This window comes from Cherax quadricarinatus, chromosome 18 (assembly GCF_038502225.1).
Source record: "Cherax quadricarinatus isolate ZL_2023a chromosome 18, ASM3850222v1, whole genome shotgun sequence".
In the NCBI taxonomy this organism is placed as follows: Eukaryota; Metazoa; Arthropoda; class Malacostraca; order Decapoda; family Parastacidae; genus Cherax; species Cherax quadricarinatus.
The window spans coordinates 46355649-46380920 of NC_091309.1; the positions used below are offsets into that span (position 1 = coordinate 46355649).

Sequence of the window (25272 nt, forward strand, 5' to 3'; positions counted from 1 at the left end):
TTTCAGTACAATGCAGATGCGGCTGTAAGAAACTGTGCAGATGTTCCGCAGATGCGGATGCTGATATCCGAGGTATCTCTAGTCGAGCGGTTGGGATACACGTGATGTATTTGTAACAGCCTACGTGAACACTGAAATAAAAAAAAAAGCTATTGTATGAGCAGTAGTGGTTGACAGTTATAACTGGTAACCCTCGCCCTACGAACCACTGTCTAAACCATGTATCACTTAACAGTTCATCTTGCGTAAATGAAATTTTTAAATTAACGGCAAGTGCTAAATGAGTATGGGTGATACAGCACCTGGGGAAAGGAAAGTTCGATATGTGGAAAAGGATAGGATAGCCCCTACCCACATCAAGGCACCTATCGTGAGGGGTCTAAAGCCGGTAATTATCTTCTGTGCTACACCATATGCAATACACATACAGCGTGACCTGCTGGTCTCCTATTTTAACTAAATCATGTATCCAGTTACATTTTTCTTAAATTAAATAACACATTAAATAAAACTCTGAAGAAAATTATTTTCTGCTCTTATTTCAGGTGGAAGACTTTACTACAAAAGCTCCACTCTTATGAGAACAGCCACATCACCAGCCGCTACCCATAACATTACGAAGCTGTTGATCTCCAGTCACCAATAGTATTTTCCCTTTTCCCCTCCGGAATCATGTCATCGTCATTTGTGTTACCCAAGAGTAGTGTTGGCAGCACTGCTAACCATAACAACCACCGCCCAGACCGTTACGGAAGCGATGATAACGGCGACACAGTCAGTGACTGCGGCTCACTGTGCACATGCACCTCCAGCAGCTTAACATCTCTTGATACTTGCGCAGCTAACAGAGACCCTAACAGACTGGACCATAATATCGTTTCTTCTGTATCTCAGGCTGAGCAGCAGCCAACGGGCACTCAGGTGTCCAGGGTGACAACAGACAACAGCAACAACTCATATTTTGTGGTATTCGTGCCGCCGCAAATGGTGTCAGGTAGGAGACTGGACATCTGCGGTAACTGCCAGGACATGAAGATCCTGGAAAGTCTGTGGCTGTCTCTGTTGAAGATCTGTGAGATATGCCTCTGGGTAGCCAGCTTTCTTATTATCTACTATTCCTTCCAGTGGTGGGGACTCGGGCCTGGGTTCTCCGCCTTCTTGTTTATGATTGGAGCTCATGCATTCATCCGTTTAATGAAGACTCAAGGAGCTCTGCAGTGCTCTACGACGAACGTTTCCCAAAGACAACAGGTGAATAACACCAGCACCGTGAGTATCTCAGTCACCACTGTCTCCATGCTTGCACAACTTTCATCCAGTATCAATAGATTAAATATGATCCATTGTATTCTCACTTATTTATGACTTAGTGTTAGTCATGAATACATGACTCAAGGTTTTCTTTTGCCTCAGTTTAATTAGGTTAAGTTAGGTTATTAAAGGTTTTCACTTTCTGTGGTCCAGAAAGAGTAGTGAAATATGTGCTGGTTACAGTGTTAAACTCTCGGGCCACGATTGTTAATTTGAAACATAGTGACGTATATTACTTCCACTTATATTATGTACATATATGTTTATTTATATATTCAGAAATTATTTATTTACAATAAGTTCACATTATATTTATGCCAAATCATTATCCTGCTAGAGCAGCTAATTATTACAGCTCATCTCTTAGTGTGAAAAACAAACTATTCGACTGCTACCCGATCAGCATAACCCCAGGCCTATGTACGTCACTGAGAGAAAGGAACAGTGTAGAATGCGTCATAAATTACTAAACCAGATAAATATTAGCAATGTAAATAAGCAAATTAAAAGAACTATTCACAAGTTATAACATAAAACATTATTACAGTTTCTTAAAAAAAAATGGAATATTGGTGAAACACAACCCCAAATTAATTAAAACTTTGCTCTTAAAAGGTATTATGTAATTATCTCAGAGAGACTAACACCCTTATATACACGAACACAATAACTTGAAGTCACTGTTATTTACATTATCATGTAATCCGAACTGAAGAAGACAACTGAGAGCGGTAACTAAATTTTTCTATTTTTTAATAAGCAAATTAGAAGAGAACAAAATGCTTCCAAATATTAACGAGGATTTCGGCCATAAAGTTAATTTCAACTTTGGATGCATAACATTTTTATGACTGTGCACGTATGTTATGTGCACATGAAGGTGCACGTATGTTATGTGCACATGAAGGTGCACGTATGTTATGTGCACATGAAGGTGCTCGGATGTTATGTGCACATGAAGGTGCTCGGATGTTATGTGCACATGAAGGTGCACGTATGTTATGTGCACATGAAGGTGCTCGGATGTTATGTGCACATGAAGGTGCTCGGATGTTATGTGCACATGAAGGTGCTCGGATGTTATGTGCACATGAAGGTGCTCGGATGTTATGTGCACATGAAGGTGCTCGGATGCTATGTGCACATGAAGGTGCTCGGATGTTATGTGCACATGAAGGTGCTCGGATGTTATGTGCACATGAAGGTGCTCGGATGTTATGTGCACATGAAGGTGCACGTATGTTATGTGCACATGAAGGTGCACGTATGTTATGTGCACATGAAGGTGCACGGATGCTATGTGCACATGAAGGTGCTCGGATGTTATGTGCACATGAAGGTGCACGTATGTTACGTGCACATGAAGGTGCTCGGATGTTACGTGCACATGAAGGTGCTCGGATGTTATGTGCACATGAAGGTGCTCGGATGTTATGTGCACATGAAGGTGCTCGGATGTTATGTGCACATGAAGGTGCTCGGTTGTTATGTGCACATGAAGGCGCTCGGATGTTATGTGCACATGAAGGTGCTCGGATGCTATGTGCACATGAAGGTGCTCGGATGTTATGTGCACATGAAGGTGCACGTATGTTATGTGCACATGAAGGTGCTCGGATGTTATGTGCACATGAAGGCGCTCGCATGCTATGTGCACATGAACGTGCTCGTATGTTATGTGCACATGAAGGTGCTCGGATGTTATGTGCATATGAAGGCGCTCGGATGCTATGTGCACATGAAGGTGCTCGGATGTTATGTGCACATGAAGGTGCTCGGATGTTATGTGCACATGAAGGTGCACATATGTTATGTGCACGTGAAGGTGCTCGGATGTTATGTGCACATGAAGGTGCACGTATGTTATGTGCACATGAAGGTGCACGTATGTTATGTGCACATGAAGGTGCACGGATGTTATGTGCACATGAAGGTGCTCGGATGTTATGTGCACATGAAGTTGCACGTATGTTACGTGCACATGAATGTGCTCGGATGTTACGTGCACATGAAGGTGCTCGGATGTTATGTGCACATGAAGGTGCTCGGATGTTATGTGCACATGAAGGTGCTCGGATGTTATGTGCACATGAAGGTGCTCGGATGTTATGTGCACATGAAGGCGCTCGGATGTTATGTGCACATGAAGGTGCTCGGATGCTATGTGCACATGAAGGTGCTCGGATGTTATGTGCACATGAAGGTGCACGTATGTTATGTGCACATGAAGGTGCTCGGATGTTATGTGCACATGAAGGCGCTCGCATGCTATGTGCACATGAACGTGCTCGTATGTTATGTGCACATGAAGGTGCTCGGATGTTATGTGCATATGAAGGCGCTCGGATGCTATGTGCACATGAAGGTGCTCGGATGTTATGTGCACATGAAGGTGCTCGGATGTTATGTGCACATGAAGGTGCACATATGTTATGTGCACGTGAAGGTGCTCGGATGTTATGTGCACATGAAGGTGCACGTATGTTATGTGCACATGAATGTGCACGGATGTTATGTGCACATGAAGGTGCACATATGTTATGTGCACATGAAGGTGCACATATGTTATGTGCACATGAAGGTGCATGTATGTTATGTGCACATGAAGGTGCACGTATGTTATGTGCACATGAAGGTGCACGTATGTTATGTGCACATGAAGGTGCACGTATGTTATGTGCACATGAAGGTGCACGTATGTTATGTGAACATGAAGGTGCACGTATGTTATGTGCACATGAAGGTGCACGTATGTTATGTGCACATGAAGGTGCACGTATGTTATGTGCACATGAAGGTGCACGTATGTTATGTGCACATGAAGGTGCACGTATGTTATGTGCACATGAAGGTGCACGTATGTTATGTGCACATGAAGGTGCACGTATGTTATGTGCACATGAAGGTGCACGTATGTTATGTGCACATGAAGGTGCACGTATGTTATGTGCACATGAAGGTGCACGTATGTTATGTGCACATGAAGGTGCACGTATGTTATGTGCACATGAAGGTGCACGTATGTTATGTGCACATGAAGGTGCACGGATGTTATGTGCACATGAAGGTGCACGTATGTTATGTGCACATGAAGGTGCACGGATGTTATGTGCACATGAAGGTGCACGTATGTTATGTGCACATGAAGGTGCACGTATGTTATGTGCACATGAACATAATTCATTTCTAATTAAAAATACTTTATAAAGTTACTTTAGACACAACAGATTAATTAATAAAGATCTTATGAAGAAAATATAGCAGCTGTTCATCAATTGTTCATCAGTTGTTCATCAGTTGTTCATCAGTTGTTCACCAGTTTAACAGTTCACCAGTTGTTCAGTTATTCACCAGTTCACCAACTGGTGTTCTCCACTTTCACTTGTTCACCAGTTCAGTTGTTCATCGGTTGTTCGCCAGTTGTTCACCAGTTGTTCCCATTTCCTCAGTCCACCAGTTGTTCATCAGTTCAACAGTTGTTCATTTGTTCACCAGTTCAACAGCTGATCACCAGTTAAGTTGTTCAACAGTTCACCAGTTCAACAGTTGTTCACCAGTTCAACAGTTGATCACCAGTTGTTCATCAGTTGTTCACCAGTTCAACAGTTGATCACCAGTTGTTCATCAGTTGTTTACCAGTTCAACAGTTAACCAGTTGTTCACCAGTTCATCAGTTTGCCAGCTGTTCAGCTGTTCACCAGTTTAGTTGTTCACCAGTTGGTGCTCAATTGATGACCAGTTGCTCAGTTGTTCACCAGCTGGTCACCAGCTATTCTTCAGTTGTTTACCAGTTCAGTTGTTCACCAGTTCACTATTTGGTGCTCACCACTTTTTCATTTGTTCACCAGTTGTTCAGTTGTTCATTGGTTCTCCACCAGTTCATCAGTTGTTCAACAGTTGCTAATCAGTTGTTGCTCTTCAGTAGTTCACCAGTTCATCAGTTGATCAGTTGTTCACAAGTTGTTCAGCTGTTCACTAGTTCACCAGTTCATCAATTGTCCATCAGTTGTTCACCAGTTCAGTTGTTCACCAGTTGCTCAATTGTTCACCACTTTCACTTGTTCACCAGTTCAGTTGTTCATCGGTTGTTCACCAGCTGTTCACCAGTTCACCAGTTCATATGTTCACCAGTTGTTCATTTCACCAGTTGTTCAGGTGTTCATCAGTTGCTCATCAGTTGTTGCTAACCAGTTGTTCATCAGTTGTTCACCAGTTAACCAGTTGTTCGCCAGCTGTTGTTATTCAGTAGTTCACCAGTTGTTCATCAGTTGCTCAGTTGTTCACCAGTTGTTGTTCACCATTTATACAGTTCACTAGTTGTTTACCAGTTGTTCAATTGTTCATCAATTGTCCATCAATTGTTCACCAGTTGTCCATCAGTTGTTAATCAGTTGTTCACCAGTTCATCAGTTCAGTTGTTCACCAGTTCATCAGTTGTCCAATTGTTGTTCACCATCTGTTCACCAGTTGTTCACCATTTGAGGTTCACCAGTTATTGTTCAGTTGTTCACTAGTTGGTGTTACCAGCTGTGGTTCAGTTGTTCACCAGGTGTTCACCAGTTGGTGATCACCAGTTGGGGTTCAGTTGTTGTTCGTCATTTTTTTTTCGTCAGTTGTTTTTCACCAGTTGGTGTTGACCAGATTTTGTTCATCAGTTGTTATTCACATCCCAACAAAATGTTCATCTGAACAGCTTAACCATTAAAAACATTTAATCAATTTCATAAGCGGACTGATCATTGAAGATTGATCAGTATCAAAACTTTTGAATTTTAATCGAAGGAAAAATGCCAGACCTTTTGTAGTCATAATGAGGCATTCAAATTAATATAAAGAAGAGGACGATAAGTCCAGTTCCTTGGATCAACCTCCCTTCATCATCAAGGCAAAATAATGCAATAATGTGAAAAAGTACTAATCCATTTCGAGATTGGAAGTCTGGTCACAGACCGGGCCGCGGGGGCGTTGACCCCCGGAACTTTCTCCAGGTAAACTCTATGTCCAGGTAAACGATATTTTACCAGCACACACTAATATGAACACCGACCTTCTAGGCTGGATACACTGGAGTTGAAATTTTGAAGGTAATCAGAAGAGGCTCTCCAAAGTTGTCACATGGAGACCAATTTAGAGCAGCAGGATCCTCAACTTGTAAGAATTCACAAGAGTTGAAAACTTAGGAGTTGATAGGGTAGGGCATTCTGAAGCTATAAGTAAGAATCTCATCATGTTTCTTTACACACACACACACATACATACATACATACACAAACACACACATACACACACACACACATACACACACACGCACATACACAAAGATCTCACAGAAATCAGGCTCACAGGAATAACAGATGCCATCTTTCCAACAGGATATCAAATCCTGAGGAAAGATAGAGGGAACAGAGGGGGTGGAGGAGTGGCACTACTCATCAAAAAACGATGGGATTTTGATGAACTGGAGAGAGGAGACAGAGGAGAAGCAAGAGACTACATAATAGGAACACTTCAGTCTGGAGGTCCCAAGGTAGTAATTGCAATGATGTATATAACCCACCACAGAACAGTAGGCGGCCAAGGCAAGAGTATGATGAGAGTAATATTGATGGTTGACAAACTAGCTGAGGTAGCCTGAAGGGCTCATGCTAGCTGGGCAAAGCTACTGATCATGGGTGACTTCACCCACAATGAAATCGACTGGGAGAACCTGGAGCCACATGGGAGCCCAGAAACGCGAGGTGCTAGGATGGAGGTGGTGCTGGAGAACCTCATGCACCAACACGTAAGGGACACTACCAGAGAGAGAGGAGAGGATGAACCAGCAATATTGGACCTAGTATTCACGTTGAGTAGTGCAGACATTGAGGACATCACATATGAAAGACCCCTCGGGACCAGTGATCATGTGGTTCTGAGCTTCGAATACATAGTAGAGTTACAAGTGGAGAGGGAAGCAGAAAGGGCAAGAAGAATGAAGCCAAACTACAAGAGAGTGGACTACACATGCATGAAGAATTTCTTACACGGGGTTCAGTGGGACAGAGAACTGGCATGAAAGTCAGTAAACGAGATGATGGGATATGTGACAACAATATGCGAGAAAGCTGAGAAGTTATGTACCCAAGGGTAACAGAAATAACGAGAAAGCCAGGATGAGCCCTTGGTTCACCCGAAGGTGCAAAGAGGCCAAAACCAAGTGTGTTAGAGAGTGGAAGAAGTATAGAAGATAAAGAACCCAAGAGAATAAGGAGAGCAGTCGTAGAGCCAGAAATGAACAGGCACAGGTAAGAAAGAAGGCCCAATGACAACATGAAAATGACACAGCAGCGAAAGCCAAATCTGACCCGAAGCTGTTGTACAGCTACATCAGGAGGAAAACAAGTCAAGGACTAGGTAATCAGGCTAGGGAAGGAAAGAGGAGAGATCACAAGAAACGACTGAGAAGTATGTGAGGAACGCAATATGGGATTCAAAGATTTGTTCACAGAGGAGACAGCAGGGACTCCAGAAAGACGGAAAGGTGGGGTACACCAAGTGTTGGATAAAATACATACAACCGAGGAAGAAGTGAAGAGGCTGCTGAGTGAGCTAGTTACCTCAAAGGCGATGGGGCCGGATAACATCTCTCCATGGGTCCGGAGAGAGGGAGCAGAAGTACTGAGTGTACCCCTAACAACAATATTCAAGATATCTTTCGAAACAGGGCAACTATCTAAGGTATGAAACACAGCAAATGTAGTCATATTTTTAAAAAAAAGGAGATAGACACGAAGCATTAATCTACAGACCAGTGCCAGTGACATGTATGCAAAGTCACGGAGATTATCAGGAGAAGGGTGGTGGAACACCTAGAAAGGAATGAGCTTATCAGCGACAACCATTACAGTTTCAGGGATGGGAAATCCTGTGTCACAAACCTACTGAAGTTCTATGACAGGGTGACAGCAGTAAGACAAGAGAGTGGGGTGGGTAGACTGCATTTTCTTGGACTGTAAAAAGGCGTCTGACACAGTTCCACACAAGAGATTAGTGCAAAAGGAGGACCCAGGCAGGGATAAAAAGGAAGGCACTACAATGGATCAGGGAATACCTATCAGGAAGACAACAGCGAGTCATGGTACGTGGCGAGGTTTAGAGTGGGCGCCTATGACCAGAGGGGTTCCACAGGGGCCATTCCTAGGACCGGTGATGTTTCTGGAATTTGTGAACGACATGAGGGAAGGAACAGAATCTGAAGTGTCCCTGTTTGCAGATGATGTGAAGTTGATGAGAAAAATCCAATCGGACGAGGACCGGGCAGAACTACAGAGGGATCTGGACAGGCTGCAGGCCTGGTCCCGCAACTGGCTCCTGGAGTTCAACCCCACAAAGTGCAAAGTCATGAAGATTGGGGAAGAGCAAAGAAGACCGCAGACGGAGTACAGTTTAGGGGGGCCAGAGACTACAAACTTCACTCAAGGAAAAAGATCTTGGGGTGAGTATAACACCATGCACATCTCCTGAGGCCCACATCAACCAAATAACTGCTGCAGCATGTGGGCGCCTAGCAAACCTAAGAACAGTATTCCGACATCCTAATAAGGAATCGTTCAGGACCCTGTACACTTTGTAAGTTAGGCCCATATTGGAGTATGCAGCACCACTTTGGAACCCACACATAGCCAAGCACGTAAGGAAACGAGATAAAGTGCAAAGGTTCGCAAGAAGACTAGTCCCGGAGCCAAGGGGTATGTCCTGCGCGGAGAGGTTAAGGGAAATCGACCTGACGACACTGGAAGACAGAAGAGATAGGGGGGACATAATAAGGCAAGTAAATTAATGAGAGGAATCGACAAGGTGGACAGAGAGAGGATGTTCCAGAGATGGGACACAGCAACAAGGGGTCACAGTTGGAAGATGAAGACTCAAATAAGTCACAGAGATGTTAGGAAGTACTTCTTCAGTCACAGAGTAATCAGGAAGTGTAATAGTCTGGGTAGTGATGTAGCGGAGGCAGGATACATACATAGCTTTAAGAAGAGGTATGATAAAGTGCATGGAGCAGGAAGAGTGACCCAGTAGCAGCCAGTGAATAGGCGGGTCCAGGAAATGCGACTCGACCTCTGCAACCTCAACTAGGTGACTACACACACACACACACACACACACACACACACACACACACACACACACACACACACACACACACACACACACACACACACACACAGAGCCTGATGGGGGCCCCGAAACATGGAGAGCCAAGATGATGGATGTGGTACTGGAAAACCTCATGCAACAAAACATCAGGGACACTACCAGAGAGCGAGGGGAGGATGAACCAGCAAGACTGGACCTTGTGTTCACCCTGAGTAGCTCAGACATTGATGACATCACACATGAGAGGCCACTCGGAGCTAGTGACCACGTAGTCCTGAGTTTTGATTACATAGTAGAGTTACAGATGGAGAGGGTAACAGGAGTCGAATGGGAAAAGCCAAACTATAAAAGAGGGGACTACACAGGTATGAGGAACTTCCTGCGGGAGGTGCAGTGGGACAGAGAAATGGTAGGAAAGACAGTAAATGAAATGATGGAGCATGTAACAACAAAATGCAAACAGGCAGAGGAAAAGTTTGTTCCTAGGAGCAACAGAAGCAATGGGAAGACCAAAGCGAGTCCTTGGTTTACCCAAAGGTGCAGGGAGACAAAAACAAAGTGCATTAGAGAATGGAAGAGGTATAGAAGGCAAAGGACCCAGGAAAACAAGGAGATCAGTCCAAGAGCCAAAACCTAATATGCATAGATAAGGAGGCCCAGCGACAGTACGAAAATGACATAGCATCAAAAGCCAAGTCTGACCCGAAACTGCTGTTTAACCACATTAGGCGAAAGACGACAGTCAAAAACCAGATGATCAGGCTTCGGAAAGAAGGTGGGAAACTCACAAGAAACGACCAAGAGGTATGCGAGAAGCTCAACAGGAGATTTAAGGAAGCATTCACAGTGGAGACAGGAAGGACTCTGGGAAGACATGACAGAGAGAGACACCAACAGGGAGTAGACCAACAGGTGCTGGACGATATGCACACAACTGAGGAGGAGGTGAAGAAGCTGCTAAGTGACCTTGATACATCAAAGGCAATGGGACCAGACATCTCCCCGTGGGTCCTCATGTAGGGAGCAGATATACTGTGTGCCATTAACCACAATTTTCAACACATCCCTTGAAACTGGGCAACTACATGAGGTATGGAAGACCGCAAATGTAGTTCCCATTTTTAAAAAAGGAGACAGAAAAGAGGCACTAAATTACAGACCAGTGTCACTGACCTGTATTGTATGAAAAGTCATGGAGAAGATTATCAGGAGGAGAGTGGTGGAGCACCTGGAACGGAATAAGATTATAAACGATAACCAGCACGGATTCATGGAAGGCAAATCCTGTGTCACAAACCATCTGGAGTTCTACGACAAAGTTACAGAAGTGCGACACGACAGAGAGGGGTGGGTTGATTACATTTTCTTGGACTTCAAGAAGGCTTACGAAACGGTTCCTCTCAAGAGATTAGTGCAGAAACTAGAGGATCAGGAGCGTATAACAGGAAGGGCACAGCAATGGAACAGAGAATACCTGACAGGGAGGCAACAACGAGCCATGGAACGGGATGAGGTATCAGTGGGCACCTGTGACAAGCGGGGTCCTACAGGGGTCGGTCCTAGGACCAGTGCTATTTCTGGTATATGTGAATGACATGATGGAAGGGATAGACTCAAAGGTGTCCCTGTTCGCAGATGATGTGAAGTTAATAAGGAAAATTAAATCAGATGAGGACCAGGACTACAAAAAGACCTGGGCAGGCCGGACACGTGGTCCAGCAACTGGCTTCTTGAATTCAACCCTGCCAAGTGCAAAGTCATGAAGATAAGAGAAGGGCCAAGACCGCAGAGTATAGACTAGGTGGCCAAGGACTGCAAACCTCGCTCAAGGAGAAAAATCTTGGGGTGACCATAACACCAAGCATGTCTCCGGAGGCACACATCAACCAGATAACTGCTGCAGCATACGGGCAAGTGGCAAACCTGAGAATAGCGTTCCGATACCTTAGTAAGGAATCGTTCAAGACACTGTACACTGTGTACATTAGGCCCATACTGGAGTATGCAGCTCTAGTTTGGAACCCACACCTGGGCAAACACTTCAAGAAATTAGAGAAATTGTAAAGGTTTGCAACAAGGCTAGTTCCAGAGCTCATGGGTATGTCCTACGAAGAAAGGTTGAGGGAAATCGGACTGACGACATTGGAGGACAGGCGGGTCAGGGGAGACATGATAATGATATGCAAAATACTGCGTGGAATAGATAAGGTAGACACAGACAGGTTGTTCCAGAGAGGGAACACAGAAACAAGGGGTCACAATTGGAAGTTGAAGACTCAGACGAGTCATAGGGATGTTAGAAAGTATTTCTTCAGTCGTAGAGTCGTCATGAAGTGGAATAGCCTAACAAGTGATGTAGTGGAGGCAGGAACCATACATAGCTTTAAGACGAGGTATGACAAAGCTCTGGAAGCAGAGAGAGAAAGGACCTACTAGCGATCAGGGAAGAGGCGGAGCCACGAGCTGTGTCTCGACCCCTGCAACCACAATTAGGTGAGTACACACACACACACACACACACACACACACACACACACACACACACACACACACACACACACACACACACACACACACACACACACAGAGGAACGAGAGGCATTGATGAAGATGAGCATGACCCAGACACAGGAGGAAGGGCAAACCCCCCCCCCCCCAGAAACTCCCGTAGAAGGATTCCAACCACGACAGCCCCAACGCAACTAAGCAATCAAAACCAAAACCCACACACGGTTTACTCTGCCACCAACCCCCACATCACAAACCTCACCCCTACAGCTGCCCCCTATGGGCACTCTCACTCCATCCCCCTCATCACAAACCCCACCCACACCACAACCCCCCATAGGCCCCACCAGGGCTCCCACTCCCCCAACCCCAATATTCTCCCAGGACCACAGTGATAGAAAAGAAGCTGAAGGTTTGGTACACGAACGTGGACTGAATAACAACGAGGAGTGGCACGAGAGAATCAGTGAGAATTTCCCACACATCACAGCAGTCACAGAAATGAAACTCACTGAGATAATAACAGACAGAATCTTCCCACCGGGATATCGGATCCTGAGGAAGGATAGGAGGAGTAGAGGGGGAGGAGTCGGTGTATTGCTCATAAAAAACTGATGGGGATTTGAGGAAATGGAAGGCATTGACGAGATAGTAGAAAGAGACTACATGGTAGGTACAATTCAGTCTGGGGAACAAAGTAGTCATTAGAGTGATGTATAACCCACCATAGAACTGCAGGAGGCCGAGAGAATTACGAAGAAAGCAACAGAGCGATGGTTACTGGTTATGGGCGATTTCAACCACAAGGAGATTGATTGGGAAAACCTGGAGCCACATGGGGGTCCCGAAACATGGAGAGCCAAGATAATGGATTTGGTACTGGAAAACCTCATGCATCAACATGTCAGGGACGCTACCAAAGAGAGAGGGGAGGATGAACCATCAAGACTGGACCTTGTGTTCACTCTGAGCAGTTCAGACATTGAGGACATCACTTACGAGAGGCCCCTTGGAGCTAGTGATCACGTGGTTCTGAGTTTTTAATTTATAGTAGAGTTACAAGTGGAGAGGGTAACAGGAATTGAATGGGAAAAGCCAAACTATAAAAGGGAGGCAAAAACGAAGTGCACCAGAGAATGGAAAATATACTGAAGGCAAAGGACTCAGGAAAATAAAGAGATTAGTTGAAGAGCCAGGAACGAGTATGCACAGGAAAGGAGGGAGGCCCGGAGACAGTACGAAAACGACATAACATCTAAAGTCAAGTCTGACCCGAAACTGTTGTATAGCCACATTAACAAAGACAACAGTCAAAGACCAGGTGATCAGACTGAGGAAAGAAGGAGGGGAACTCACAAGGAACGATCACGAGGTATATGAGGAACTCAAAATGAGATTTAAGGAAGTATTTACAGTGGAGACAAAAAGGCCTCTGGGAGGACAGAACAGAAGGGAACAACAGCAAGGAATATACCAACAAGTGTTGGATGACAAACATACAACTGAGGAGGAGGTAAAGAAGCTGCTAAGGAACATTGATACCTCCAAAGCAAAGGGACCGCACATCTCATCGTGGGTCCTTAGAGAGGGAGCAGATATGCTGTGCGAGCCACTAACCACAATCTTCAACACATCCCTTGAAACTGGGCAACTACCTGAGGTATGGAAAACGGTAAATGTAGTTCCCATTTTTAAAATAGGAGACAGAAAAGAGGCACTAAAGTATAGACCAGTGTCGCTGACGCGTATAGTATGCAAAGTCATGGAGAAGATTATCAGGAGAAGAGTGGTGGAGCACCTGGAACGGAACAAGAGTATAAGCTCCAACCAACATGAGTTTATGGAAGTCACATCCTGTGTCCCAAACCTTTTGGAGTTTTATGATAAAGTAACAGAAGTAAAACATGAGAGAGAGAGAGAGGGGTGGGTTGATTGCATCTTCTTGGACTGCAAGAAGGCCTTTGACACAGTTCCTCACAAGAGATTAGTACAGAAGCTAGAGTATCAGGCGTGTATAACAGGAAGGGCACTGCAATGGATCAGAGAATACCTGACAGGGACATGGTACGTGATGAGGTATCACAGTGGGCACCTGTGACGAGCTGGGTCCCACAGGGGTCGGTCCTAGGATCAGTGCTATTTTTGGTATATGTGAATGACATGATGCAAGGGTTAGACTCAGAAGTGTCCCTGTTTGCAGATGTGAAGTTAATGAGAATTAAATCAGATGAGGTTCAGGGAGGACTTCAAAGAGACCTGGACAGGCTGGACACCTGGTCCAGCAACTGGCTTCTCGAATTTAGCCCCGTCAAATGCAAAGTCCTGAAGATCGGGGAAGGGCAAAGAAGACCGCAGATGGAGTATGGGCTAGGTGGCCAAAGACTGCAAATTTCTCTCAAGGAGAAAGATCTTGGGACGAGTATAACACCGAGCATGTCTCTGGAATCACACATCAACCAGATAACTCTGCAGCATATGGGTGCCTGGCAAACCTGAGAACAGCGTTCCGATACCTTAGTAAGGAATAGTTCAAGAACCTATACACCGTGTACGTCAGGCCCATACTGGAGTATGCAGCACCTGTTTGGAACCCACACTTGATCAAGCAAGTCAAGAAATTAGAGAAAGTGCAAACGTTTGCGACAAGGTTAGTTCCAGAGCTAAGGGGAATGTCCTACGAAGAAAGGTTAAGAGAAATCGGCCTGACGACAGTGGAGGACAGGAGGGTTAGGGGAGACATGATAACGATATACAAAATACTGCGTGGAATAGACAAGGTGGACAGAGACAGGATGTTCCAGAGATCGGACACAGAAACAAGGGGTCACAATTGGAAAGTGAAGACCCAGATGAGTCAAAGGGATGTTAGGAATTATTTCTTTAATCATAGTCAGGAACTGGGATATCCTAGCAAGTGAAGTAGTGGAGGCAGGAGCCATACATAGCTTTAAGATGAGGTATGATAAAGCTCATGAAACAGGGAGAGAGAAGACCTAATAGCGATCAGTCAAAAGGCGGGGTCAGGAGCTGAGTCTCGACCCCTGCAACCACAATTAGGTGAGCACAGTAAGATTACAGTAAACATGTAATTTGAAAATATGCAAAAACAGCGTGAAAAGTAATAAAGTTGGAAGCACTTACAATGTCTCTTACAATATCAATGACCTGTAAAAATTACACATCAGCTGATTTATAATTCTGAGATATGACCTCACTCGTGCCAGTATGATGAAGGTGGTATTGCAGGTCATGCACACCTTAAATTCTTCTCAAATTTTATTTATAAAAATAATCTATACTAATATTCATATAATCAAAACTACTTCATATGGAGCTTTATTCAGTTATTTGGACCTAATTAATACAACTCTCTCTCTCTCTCTCTCTCTCTCTCTCTCTCTCTCTCTCTCTCTCTCTCTCTCTCTCTCGGCCTTTTGAAAATTAGATGGTTAAAATCTCTCACCTGAATAAATAGAGCATCAGAATCTTTTCCACTTCTTGTGCTATATTTATGTTGTCGTAATCATAGTTCAAGGCTTTTTCTTTAACCGTAATAAACCTTAATAAAAAAAATTATAAGGAATCTTGTAGACTCAGCTGCCGTATTTCTTAGGGAATTTTTAATTAGATTTTTTAATAATGTATTACCTGGAGGTTACCTGGAGGTTATTCCGGGGATCAACGCCCCCGCGGCCCGGTCCATGACAATTTTAATTACAACTTTGTTTTTAAAATTCTTAAGTAGAAGAGGTTTTTATGCCATAGGTGAATCAAAGTATTCTTGATTGAATATGGTTGTCGTTTTATGAATTGTTAAATATATCCGACAATTTTAAAGGATTTATAAATATTTTATATTTATATTCTTAGGCATTAGGCAAAAGACATCAAAATATTTGTACCACATAGGTCTATTGGGAAGAATTTTATCAGTCATGTTTCAAAATATTCAACTTAAAACTTGCTAAAGAAATGTTAGAGGATTTCCCATTGCCATACCATATTTCTGAGTGTAAAACTCACCATTAAACACAAATTATCCATCAACAATACATCATTTAATAAGCTGAGTGATTGTAGGTACTGTCAATTGTAAATCGTAATAAACAAGTTCTTCCGGTAGGCAACATTAGTAAATCATTAACTGGAACCTTTGTAAACAAAGAAGTAACATCAAAACTAACCATACTGTAATTATTTAAATCAGTCATGATGCTTAATTTATCAACTAATTCAGTATTATTTTTAACATTAAATTAGAAATTTTGCCAAAAATTGGGCTCCAAATACCTTCTAGTCATTTAGATAGTTTAGAGGAAACTGAATCTATGGAGCTAATGAAGTGTCTGGCTGGATTACCTGCTTTTTTTTTATTAATCCACAAATATACAGAAAAGATGGATTGGTGGTCATGAATTTTATAATTGGATAATTTTTCCTTTCAGTATTAGTTTTATCTGTATCATTTAAAAAAAAAATATTCATTTTACCTTAGTAATCAGTTCCTTTTAAAATTAATACATTATTTTTGCCTGCTTGAGAAATATGCAAATTTTTATAAGATTTTAATAATACTTAAAATATTTTTGAGGGCTATTTCTTTTTTCGAAGTTACTAAAACTTTTGCAATTTCCATATTACCCTTATTAGGTTTAAGTGTTGCAATTAAAAAAAAAAAAAAGTCAGTTTTGTGGTAATTGGAAAAATCTTTCTGTAACTTAGAGAAACATAATAATTTCTTCACTGATGAAATTAATATAAATAAAAGGCCGAGAAGACTTGAATCAAGCAGGTCTACGGTTGAGAGATATATCAAGGCTCAGAAAATATAGTATTGATTTTATATGTGAATATTAGTTTACAGTTATATAAATTAGATTAATTTATAATAAAATTTGCCAAAAATTTAAGCTATATGTGAGAGGTTCTTGAAATTTCCTTATAAGCATTCTGCTGTTCTATTATTTTTACATTCCATTGACAATGTGAGAAATCGCGAAAGCATTTGGAAGTTCACCGTTTTTTCATAGTGGTTGTTTTGCATATATATATAATGTGAGTATATATATATGCAAAACATCCACTGTGAAAGGATAGTGAAATTTCAAACGCCTTAGTGAATTCTCACATTGTCAAGGAACTATAAAGACAATACATCGAAGGAAGGCATATAAAGGGTCTAGACCACACCTAACCATCGCATCCCAACACAAAGCAACACCTGACACGCGATGACACCCGACTCATACGAAAGGAGGAACACGGCAGCAGGCCACCTGGCCCAACTAGACAGGTCCTTCATGACATCCCACTAATAAAATATTCTACCCAACATAAGAACATAAGAATGGAGGAACACTGCAGAAGGCCTACTGGCCCATACAAGGCAGGTCCTTATCAATATGACCTCTACCCGAAGCTACCCAAGAATTTACTCCCGTACCCAATGACACAAATCAAGCCCAGCCCCTCCAACTCATAAGAACATAATATAGAAGGAACACTGCAACAGGCCTACTGACCCATGCAGAGTCAGTAGGCCTGTAGGATTTGTTAGGTTTTAGTTTCTCTATTTGTCTGAGGACCATGTCACTAGATACCGCAATCGTGCATAGTTTATTAACGTCCTGTTCTACATCTGTTATTTCAGGAATTTCGCTAGTATTTTTCTGGGTGAAAACTGAGAGGAAGTAGGTATTGAAAATTTCACAGATATCCTTATCACTGTCAGTGATTTGACCTGAGTTACTCTTAAGTGGGCCAATCTTATCCTTAATCTTACTTCCGTATACCTGAAAGTACCCTTTCGGGTTAGTCTTCGAATCCTTTGCGACCTTAGCCTCATAATCCCTTTTCGCTTTTCTTTATTTCTCTAATTGAATATATTGATTTCTTAACTGCCCATCCCCTCTGTTGATACGCCTATATATGCCTCTCTTTTGACCAACGAGATGTTTTAATTGTTCATCCATTTGGGATAATTTCTCTTAGATCTAATTTCCCTACTCGGAACAAAAGTTGTCTGGGCAGCTGAAACTATGCTCTGAAAAACGTCATATTGGCAACCAAGATCACCTACCTGACCCACAGCCAGGACATCCCAATTTAGCCCGCCCTGGTAATTTTTCAGTCTCATGAAATCGGCCAAACGAAAATCTGGGACAGAGATTTGATTGCAGTTATCTGGGTAATTCAATGATATATTTAAACTAAGTGATTTGTGATCACTCTCCCCAAGCTCATCATTAACCTCAAGATTATTAATTAGTGATTCTTTGTTGGCAAGAACCAAGTCAAGCAGATTGTTTCTTCTAGTTGGTTCTGTCACAAACTGTTCTAAAAAGCAATCCTGAACCGTATCAAGAAAGTCACTAGACTCAAGATTTCCTGTCATATTGTTCCAATCAATTTTTTTAAAGTTAAAATCTCCCATTATCACATTTTCATATCTAGATACCTTACGAATTTCGTCCCATAACAGCTTACTGCACTCCATATCAAGGTTTGGGGGCCAATAAATCACACCCAAAATTAATTTGTCACGACCCTCGAGAAACTGTAGCCAAACAGATTCTGTGTTCGATGTTTCTAATCTTATATCATGTCTAAGACAACAATTTAAATTTTCTCTGACTTACATCGCCACACCACCACCCTTCCTGCTGACCCTATCAGTGTGGAATAGTTTATAACCCTGTATGTTGCAGTCAGAAGGCATTTCTCTAACTTTCAGGTTGAACCAGTTCTCTGTTATACCAATAATATCTGTATTACCTACACTTGCAAGTAATCTTAGCTCATCTATCTAATTTCTTAGATTTCTACTATTTGTCCAATCTCTTTTTAAAGCTGCCCAAAGTCCTAGCCTCGATCACCCTACTGGGAAGACTGTTCCACGCATCTACAACTCTTTTAGAAAACCAGGACTTACGTAAGTTCTTTCCAAAACTAAATTTATCCAAATTAAATCCATAATTCCTGGTTCTTACCTGGTTCGACACCCTCAGTACTTTATTAATATCTCCCTTGTTTATGCCTGTCATCCACTTACACACTTCAGTGATATCTCCCCTCATTCTACGCCTCTCCAGAGAGTGGAGATTTAAGGCTTTAAGCCTATCTTCATACGGGCGGTTCCTTGCAAAGTAAATCATTTTAGTCATTCTTCTCTGTATGTTTTCCAATGAGTCTATATCCGTCCTGTAATAAGACCAAAACTGAGCAGCATAATCTAAATAAGGCCTCACTAGTGATGTATAGAGCTGTAAAATAGCTTTTAGACTTCTGTTACTTTTACTTCTTGAGAAAAATCCAAGTCATGTTAGCCTTGTTGCGCACACTTAGGCACTGCTGTCTTGGCTTTAGATTTCTGCTTACCATGACTCCCAAGTCTTTTTCCACATTCTGCACGATGAAGCTCTACTTCTAGTTTATAGCTTCGAGGGTTATTTTCATTACCAAGGACAAGTACCTTACACTTATCCACACTGAACTTCATCCGCAATTTTTCAGACCAAGACATTAATTTATCCAAATCCTCCTGCAGATCATTGCTATCCTCCTCAGAATGAATGATACAGCCTATTTTTGTATCATCAGCAAATTTCCTCATGTCACTCGTAATCCCTTCATCAAGGTCGTTAATGTAAATTATGAACAAGAGAGGGCCTAAAACTGATCCTTGTGGAACGCCACTAGTGACTAATCCCCATTCAGATTTGACCCCAGTAATGGAAACTCTCTGCTTTCTATTGGTAAGCCATGCCTCTATCCATGCTAGAACTTTACCTCCTATACCATGAGCTGCCACTTTTCTTAAGAGTCTCTTGTGAGGTACTCTGTCGAAGGCTTTACTAAAATCCAAATAAACAATATCATATTCTTTATCACTGTCTACTGCCTCAAATGTTCTATTGAAGAACGTCAGTAAATTTTTCAGGCAGGAACGACCTCTCGTGAATCCATGCTGAGATTCATTTATCAAATTGTACTCTTCAAGGTGACTTCTAATAATGTCAGCTGTAACTGATTCTAATAATTTGCCCACTGTAGATGTCAGGCTTATTGGACGGTAATTTGAAGGAACGGGCTTGTCCCCTGATTTGAATATAGGAACCACATTAGCCATCTTCCATAACTCTGGCACAACACCAGTAAGGATAGCCGAATTACACACACTCGTTAACGGCTAAGTTCCTTCGTGCATTCCTTAAGTACCCTGGAAAACAACTCGTCGGGCCCCGGGGACTTACTTTGCTTCAGTTTGTCTATCTGTTTAATAACCATGTCCCTCGTGACAGTAATATTGGCTAATTTGAATTCATCAAGAACTGAATAATTGTTTATTTCTGGAATCTCATTTATGTCTTCCTGTGTAAAAACTGACAAAAAAAAAAATAGTCATTAAATAAGGAACACATTTTAAGTTCATTATCCGTCAGCTGTCCATTACCAGTTTTCAGAGGTCCTACTTTTTCCTTCACCTTCTTCCTATACACTTGAATGAACCCCTTTGGATTACTCTTTGATTCATTAGCAACTCTAATTTCATAGTCACGATTAGCCTTTCTCATCCCCTTTTTTTACTTCTCTTTTAAGCTGAACATATTGGTCAGTAAGATTAACCTCTCCTCTTCTGATGCGCCTATATATTCCCCTTTTCTCCCCTAATAGATGCTTTTGCCTCCTGTTAACCCATTTAGACCTAATTTCTCTCTGGAGAATGTATATACTCTGAGCACGGTGTACATTATTAAGAAAAAAAATCATAAACGCAGATTCCTTATTATCAGTTATAATAGACAGAATGAAAATCAGGGATTTTTACGGTATTATCATTATTCTTGTATTCCCAGTTAATACTAAAAGTGCTGGATTTGTGATCACTTGCGCCTAGGTCTTCAGCGATCTCCAGATCATTTACGAATGTTTCCTTAATTGACAAGACTAGGTCAAGCAAATTATTACCCCTTGTAGGCTCTGTTACACACTGCATCAGAAAACAGGCCTGCATTGTTTCCATAAAGTCACGGGACTCGAAATTACCTGTCAAAGAATTCCAGTCAATTTGACTAAAGTTAAAATCCCCCACTATTACTACGTTATTGTGTCTAGAAGCCCTAATAATTTCTGCCCAAAGAAGTCTCCCTCTATCGTGATCCAAGCCTGGAGGTCGGTATATTACACCTAGAATTAGTTTTTCTTTACCTACAAATTCTACCCAAACAGATTCTGTTACTATTCCATGTATATTTATACCTCTTATTATTCAACAATTAATATTTTCTCTAACATATAATGCAACTCCGCTCCCCTTCCCATTACTTCTAGCCACATTGAACAACTTAAATCCTTGAATATTACACTCAGCAATCATATCCCGATTCTCTAAATCATACCATGTTTCAGTTAATGCAATGACATCAAAGTTCCCAGCACACGCCACCAAACATAATTCTTTAATCTTATCATAGTTCATTAATCTTATACATAGTTCATTAAGATTTATTTTTTGTCCAATGTGTTATTAAATTCTTCCCAAATTCTATTAATTATAAATAGATCTAATTTATATAAACCAAAGGAAATATTCAAATTATTTTCAAAACATCCTTTTATGAAACAAGATTCAATTATATTCCTGTCAACCATGGACTTGCTTGATACTACTTTCTCAACTTTTTAAAACCAATTGGATGGTTAAAATCTCTTACATGAATAAATAGAGCATTGGAATCTTGTCCAGTTCTAATGCTATATTTATGTCGTAATAAAGTTGGTAGAATTACCGACAATATGTAAAGTAAAAGGACACAAGTGCAACTAATGTGTCCATGTATTGTTTGTAATGGCTTGATAAAGCTCCTGGAGAGCGAAACGTTGCCACAATAAATGTCACATTAGTTGCACTTGTGTCCTTTTACTTTATATATTTATGTTGTTTTAATCTTAGTTCGAGATTTTTACCAGTTTGACCGTAATAAACTTTATCGCAAATTTTACAAGGAATCTTATAGACACATCCATCAGCATTTTGGGGGGAATTCTTTATCAAAAGTTTTTTTTTTACTGTATCAATATTTTTAAATACAACATTAATATTAAAAGTCTTAAGAAGAGAAGGCATATCAACCAAGTTTTCATGGTAAGGGAGAACCAACATATTTTTAGTTGAATAAGGTTGGTTGTCCCATTTTGGGTTGTAAAAAGTATTTCTAGCAATTTTAAAAGATTTATCAATTACGTTTCTTGGGTATTTCAGATCATTAGCTATTTCATAAATTTTGGATATTTCTTCATCTATGAACTCTGGACTACAAATACACAAAACTTTCAAAAACATTAATGAGAAAACCGACAGTTTAACTCTATCTTGATAAGAAGAATAATAGAGTTCATAGAAACAGTTATTTGTAGGTAAATTTAAATTTGAATTCATTATTACCCTTAATAATTAAAACATCTAGAAAAGGCAATGAGTTATTTTTTTCAAATTCAACAGTAAAGTTTATATAATGGGCTAAGCTATTTAATTTAACAAGGAAATTATTTATATCTACATTCTTAGGCATAAGACACAAAATATCAACATATCTGAACCATTTAGCTCTATTAGGGAGGATTGTATTAAGCAATCTTGTTTCGAAAAATTCCATGTATAGGTTACTAAGAACAGGTGAAAAAGGATTTCCCATTGCCATACCAAACTTCTGAGTATAAAACTTATCATTAAATACAAATTTCCGAATGCAAAGTTTAATAAGTTTAATGATAGTAGGAACTGGCAATGGTAAATCGTAATTAACAAATTCTTCAGATAAGAAACTTAATAAATCATTCTATGAACTTTACTGTTGAATTTGAGAAAAATAATTCAGTCAAATTGCTTTCAGAAAGGAATCCAAATATTCTTCCTTGAAGCATTTTTATCCACTTCTCCGAGGCTCTGGGTCCCATAATTTACACCAGAGGTGGACCCCATCCTATAATATATATATATATATATATATATATATATATATATATATATATATATATATATATATATATATATAGCCCAACATGCTGGCTGGGCCATTCTTGTAGGGTTGGGTGGTCCTGTGGTTTAAAGTGTCATGTGGTTCTCGCTTACCATGAGGCAGGCCAGTACAACATGGCTTCGAACCCTTGGCTAGCGCAGTGTTGTTATTGATCAATACCACTCGTTCGTGGTTAAAATATATATATATATATATATATATATATATATATATATATATATATATATATATATATATATATGTCGTGCCGAATATGTAAAACTGGTCAATTAGCAAGAACTCATTTAAAATTAAGTCCTTTCTGAAATTTTCTCTTATACGTTTAAAGATATATTTTTTTTCATTAACGTTAATGCAAAAATTTTTAATTTTGCACCAAAGGAATCTTAGAAAACTTACCTAACCTTATTATAAAAAGAATAATTTATTTTACCCTAACCCAACTAAATATATTTTAGATTTGTTTACAATAATTTAATACTAAACAAACCCAGTGTAATATATTTTTTTTCGTTAGGTTCAGAATGATTTTGGCGAAATTATTGCTTAAAAAATTTTTCACTTTCCCCATATGGCAAGATGAGCGTTGCTATTTAAGCTGAGATCGCAAGTTCTGCCTATTCGGCACTACAAATTATATATATATATATATATATATATATATATATATATATATATATATATATATATATATATATATATATATATATATATGTGTGTGTGTGTGTGTGTGTGTGTGTGTGTGTGTGTGTATATATATATATATATATATATATATATATATATATATATATATATATATATATTTTTTTTACCAATAGGAATATTTTATTACATAATATGGCACAGAAGATTTAAGAGATACATTGTTACTATAAAGGTGGCATATACGGTACATGTTGTTACGTGTGTATCACCGATTATAAGGCGAAAATCTCATCCAGCTCCTCAGAGCTGGGGCGTGTGCCCAAAATGCAGCAGGCATTACCCCTTTGAACAGCCGCACTGAGCCGCTGGAACAGAAAACTAGCTGCCCTGGGATCCCTAGTTACCCTGATGAGTCTTTTTCCCAGCTCCTTAAGGAAATTAGATGCACTCTTTCCCCATGAGCCAAGGGTCTCTGAGTCTATGGGAACAAACATATAATGATGGGCAAGTTCTCCACATTTTCAAGACTTTTGGGACTCCCTGAAGCTGGCAGCTGCCCCTCCTTCCTCCCTGGTGTATTGGAGATAGGTATCAGCCAAGGTAGATGCACATGTATAGTCCCACACCACCTGCTTCTCATCTGTCCAGGCTTGAAGGGTGATACCATCTGGACGCTTCTGGCTGCCATCAGATCTGCATAGTTGGGGTGGCTCCCTTACTGCTGGGGATCCAGCTGTTGTGAGGCTCCTCTTGATAATGTTATTAACCTCTTCATGTCTTGCAGTCTTTCCCTCGGATTTACGGCACACAAGACCATGGTACCCGAATCGGTCTGCTGCTTCACTGCCACAAATACACCTGTGTTCGGCGAGAATAGGGGCGGCAAGTCGAAGGGCAACACCGATGCGGATGGTCTGTGGGTCGAGGCGTGTGCCAAGGCTGGAGTTGGGAACAGCCAACAGAAAGTCCCCAGCATGAGGGGCTCTCACTGCCAGGAGGCGGGCTCTATCCTTCCCTGACACACTCTGAAGCATTGTTGAGGCAATATTTTTCACTATTGGACCATCCCAGTGCGATTGTTTGTAGTTGTTGGGGGGAGCAGGTCTGGTTTCAGAGCCCGTTAGATTATCCCAGATCATTGCTCCGTCAATGAATTTTTGGTCCTGGACTCCAATCTTGTCCCTAAGATGTTCAGGGAGAATCGCTGCTACAAGCTCTCTGGATGCAATACGCGAGGACAGAAAAGCAGGTAACGCAATCTGTGATGACTTGCGGACACCAATGCCTCCTAGTCTGACTGGAAGTGTAGCTTGGTTCCACTGCCCGTCTTCTAGAGTAAGGTTAAGTACTTTCGTAAAAATCTGCCTCAAAATACTGTCATATTCGTGCAGTATAGGGTTATCATATGAAGGTGCACATCTTAGGAAATATGTCAACCTGGGCAGACTCAAGCACTTTGTGAGAAGGTACAAGGCATCGTGGGTGTCCAGATTGCCTATTCGTTGTTCCATTCTCCTTAACTCTTCCAATTTCTTCCTGAGAATTGTGTCAATGGCATTGCTTCCCAGAGGTGCTCCTAGCAAGACACTATTTGTGGGGGCAATGACTGCTGCTCCTTGTAGTTTTG

General features: G+C 41.1%; 1 protein-coding gene across 4 annotated transcripts in view; it reads left to right on the forward strand.

The window, feature by feature from the left end:
* The window catches only part of LOC128689251 (uncharacterized), a 60785-nt gene that overhangs the window by 25420 nt on the left and 10093 nt on the right, over window positions 1-25272 (forward strand). For 3 of the 4 annotated variants that reach the window (XM_070086473.1, XM_070086472.1, XM_070086474.1), the window contains exon 2: window positions 546-1269. In XM_070086473.1, coding sequence (XP_069942574.1) covers window positions 673-1269 — 597 coding nt within the window. In that variant the 5' untranslated portion in view covers window positions 546-672. The remainder of the gene's footprint in view (window positions 1-545; window positions 1270-25272) is intronic. The other variant, XM_070086475.1, reaches the window with a different exon arrangement.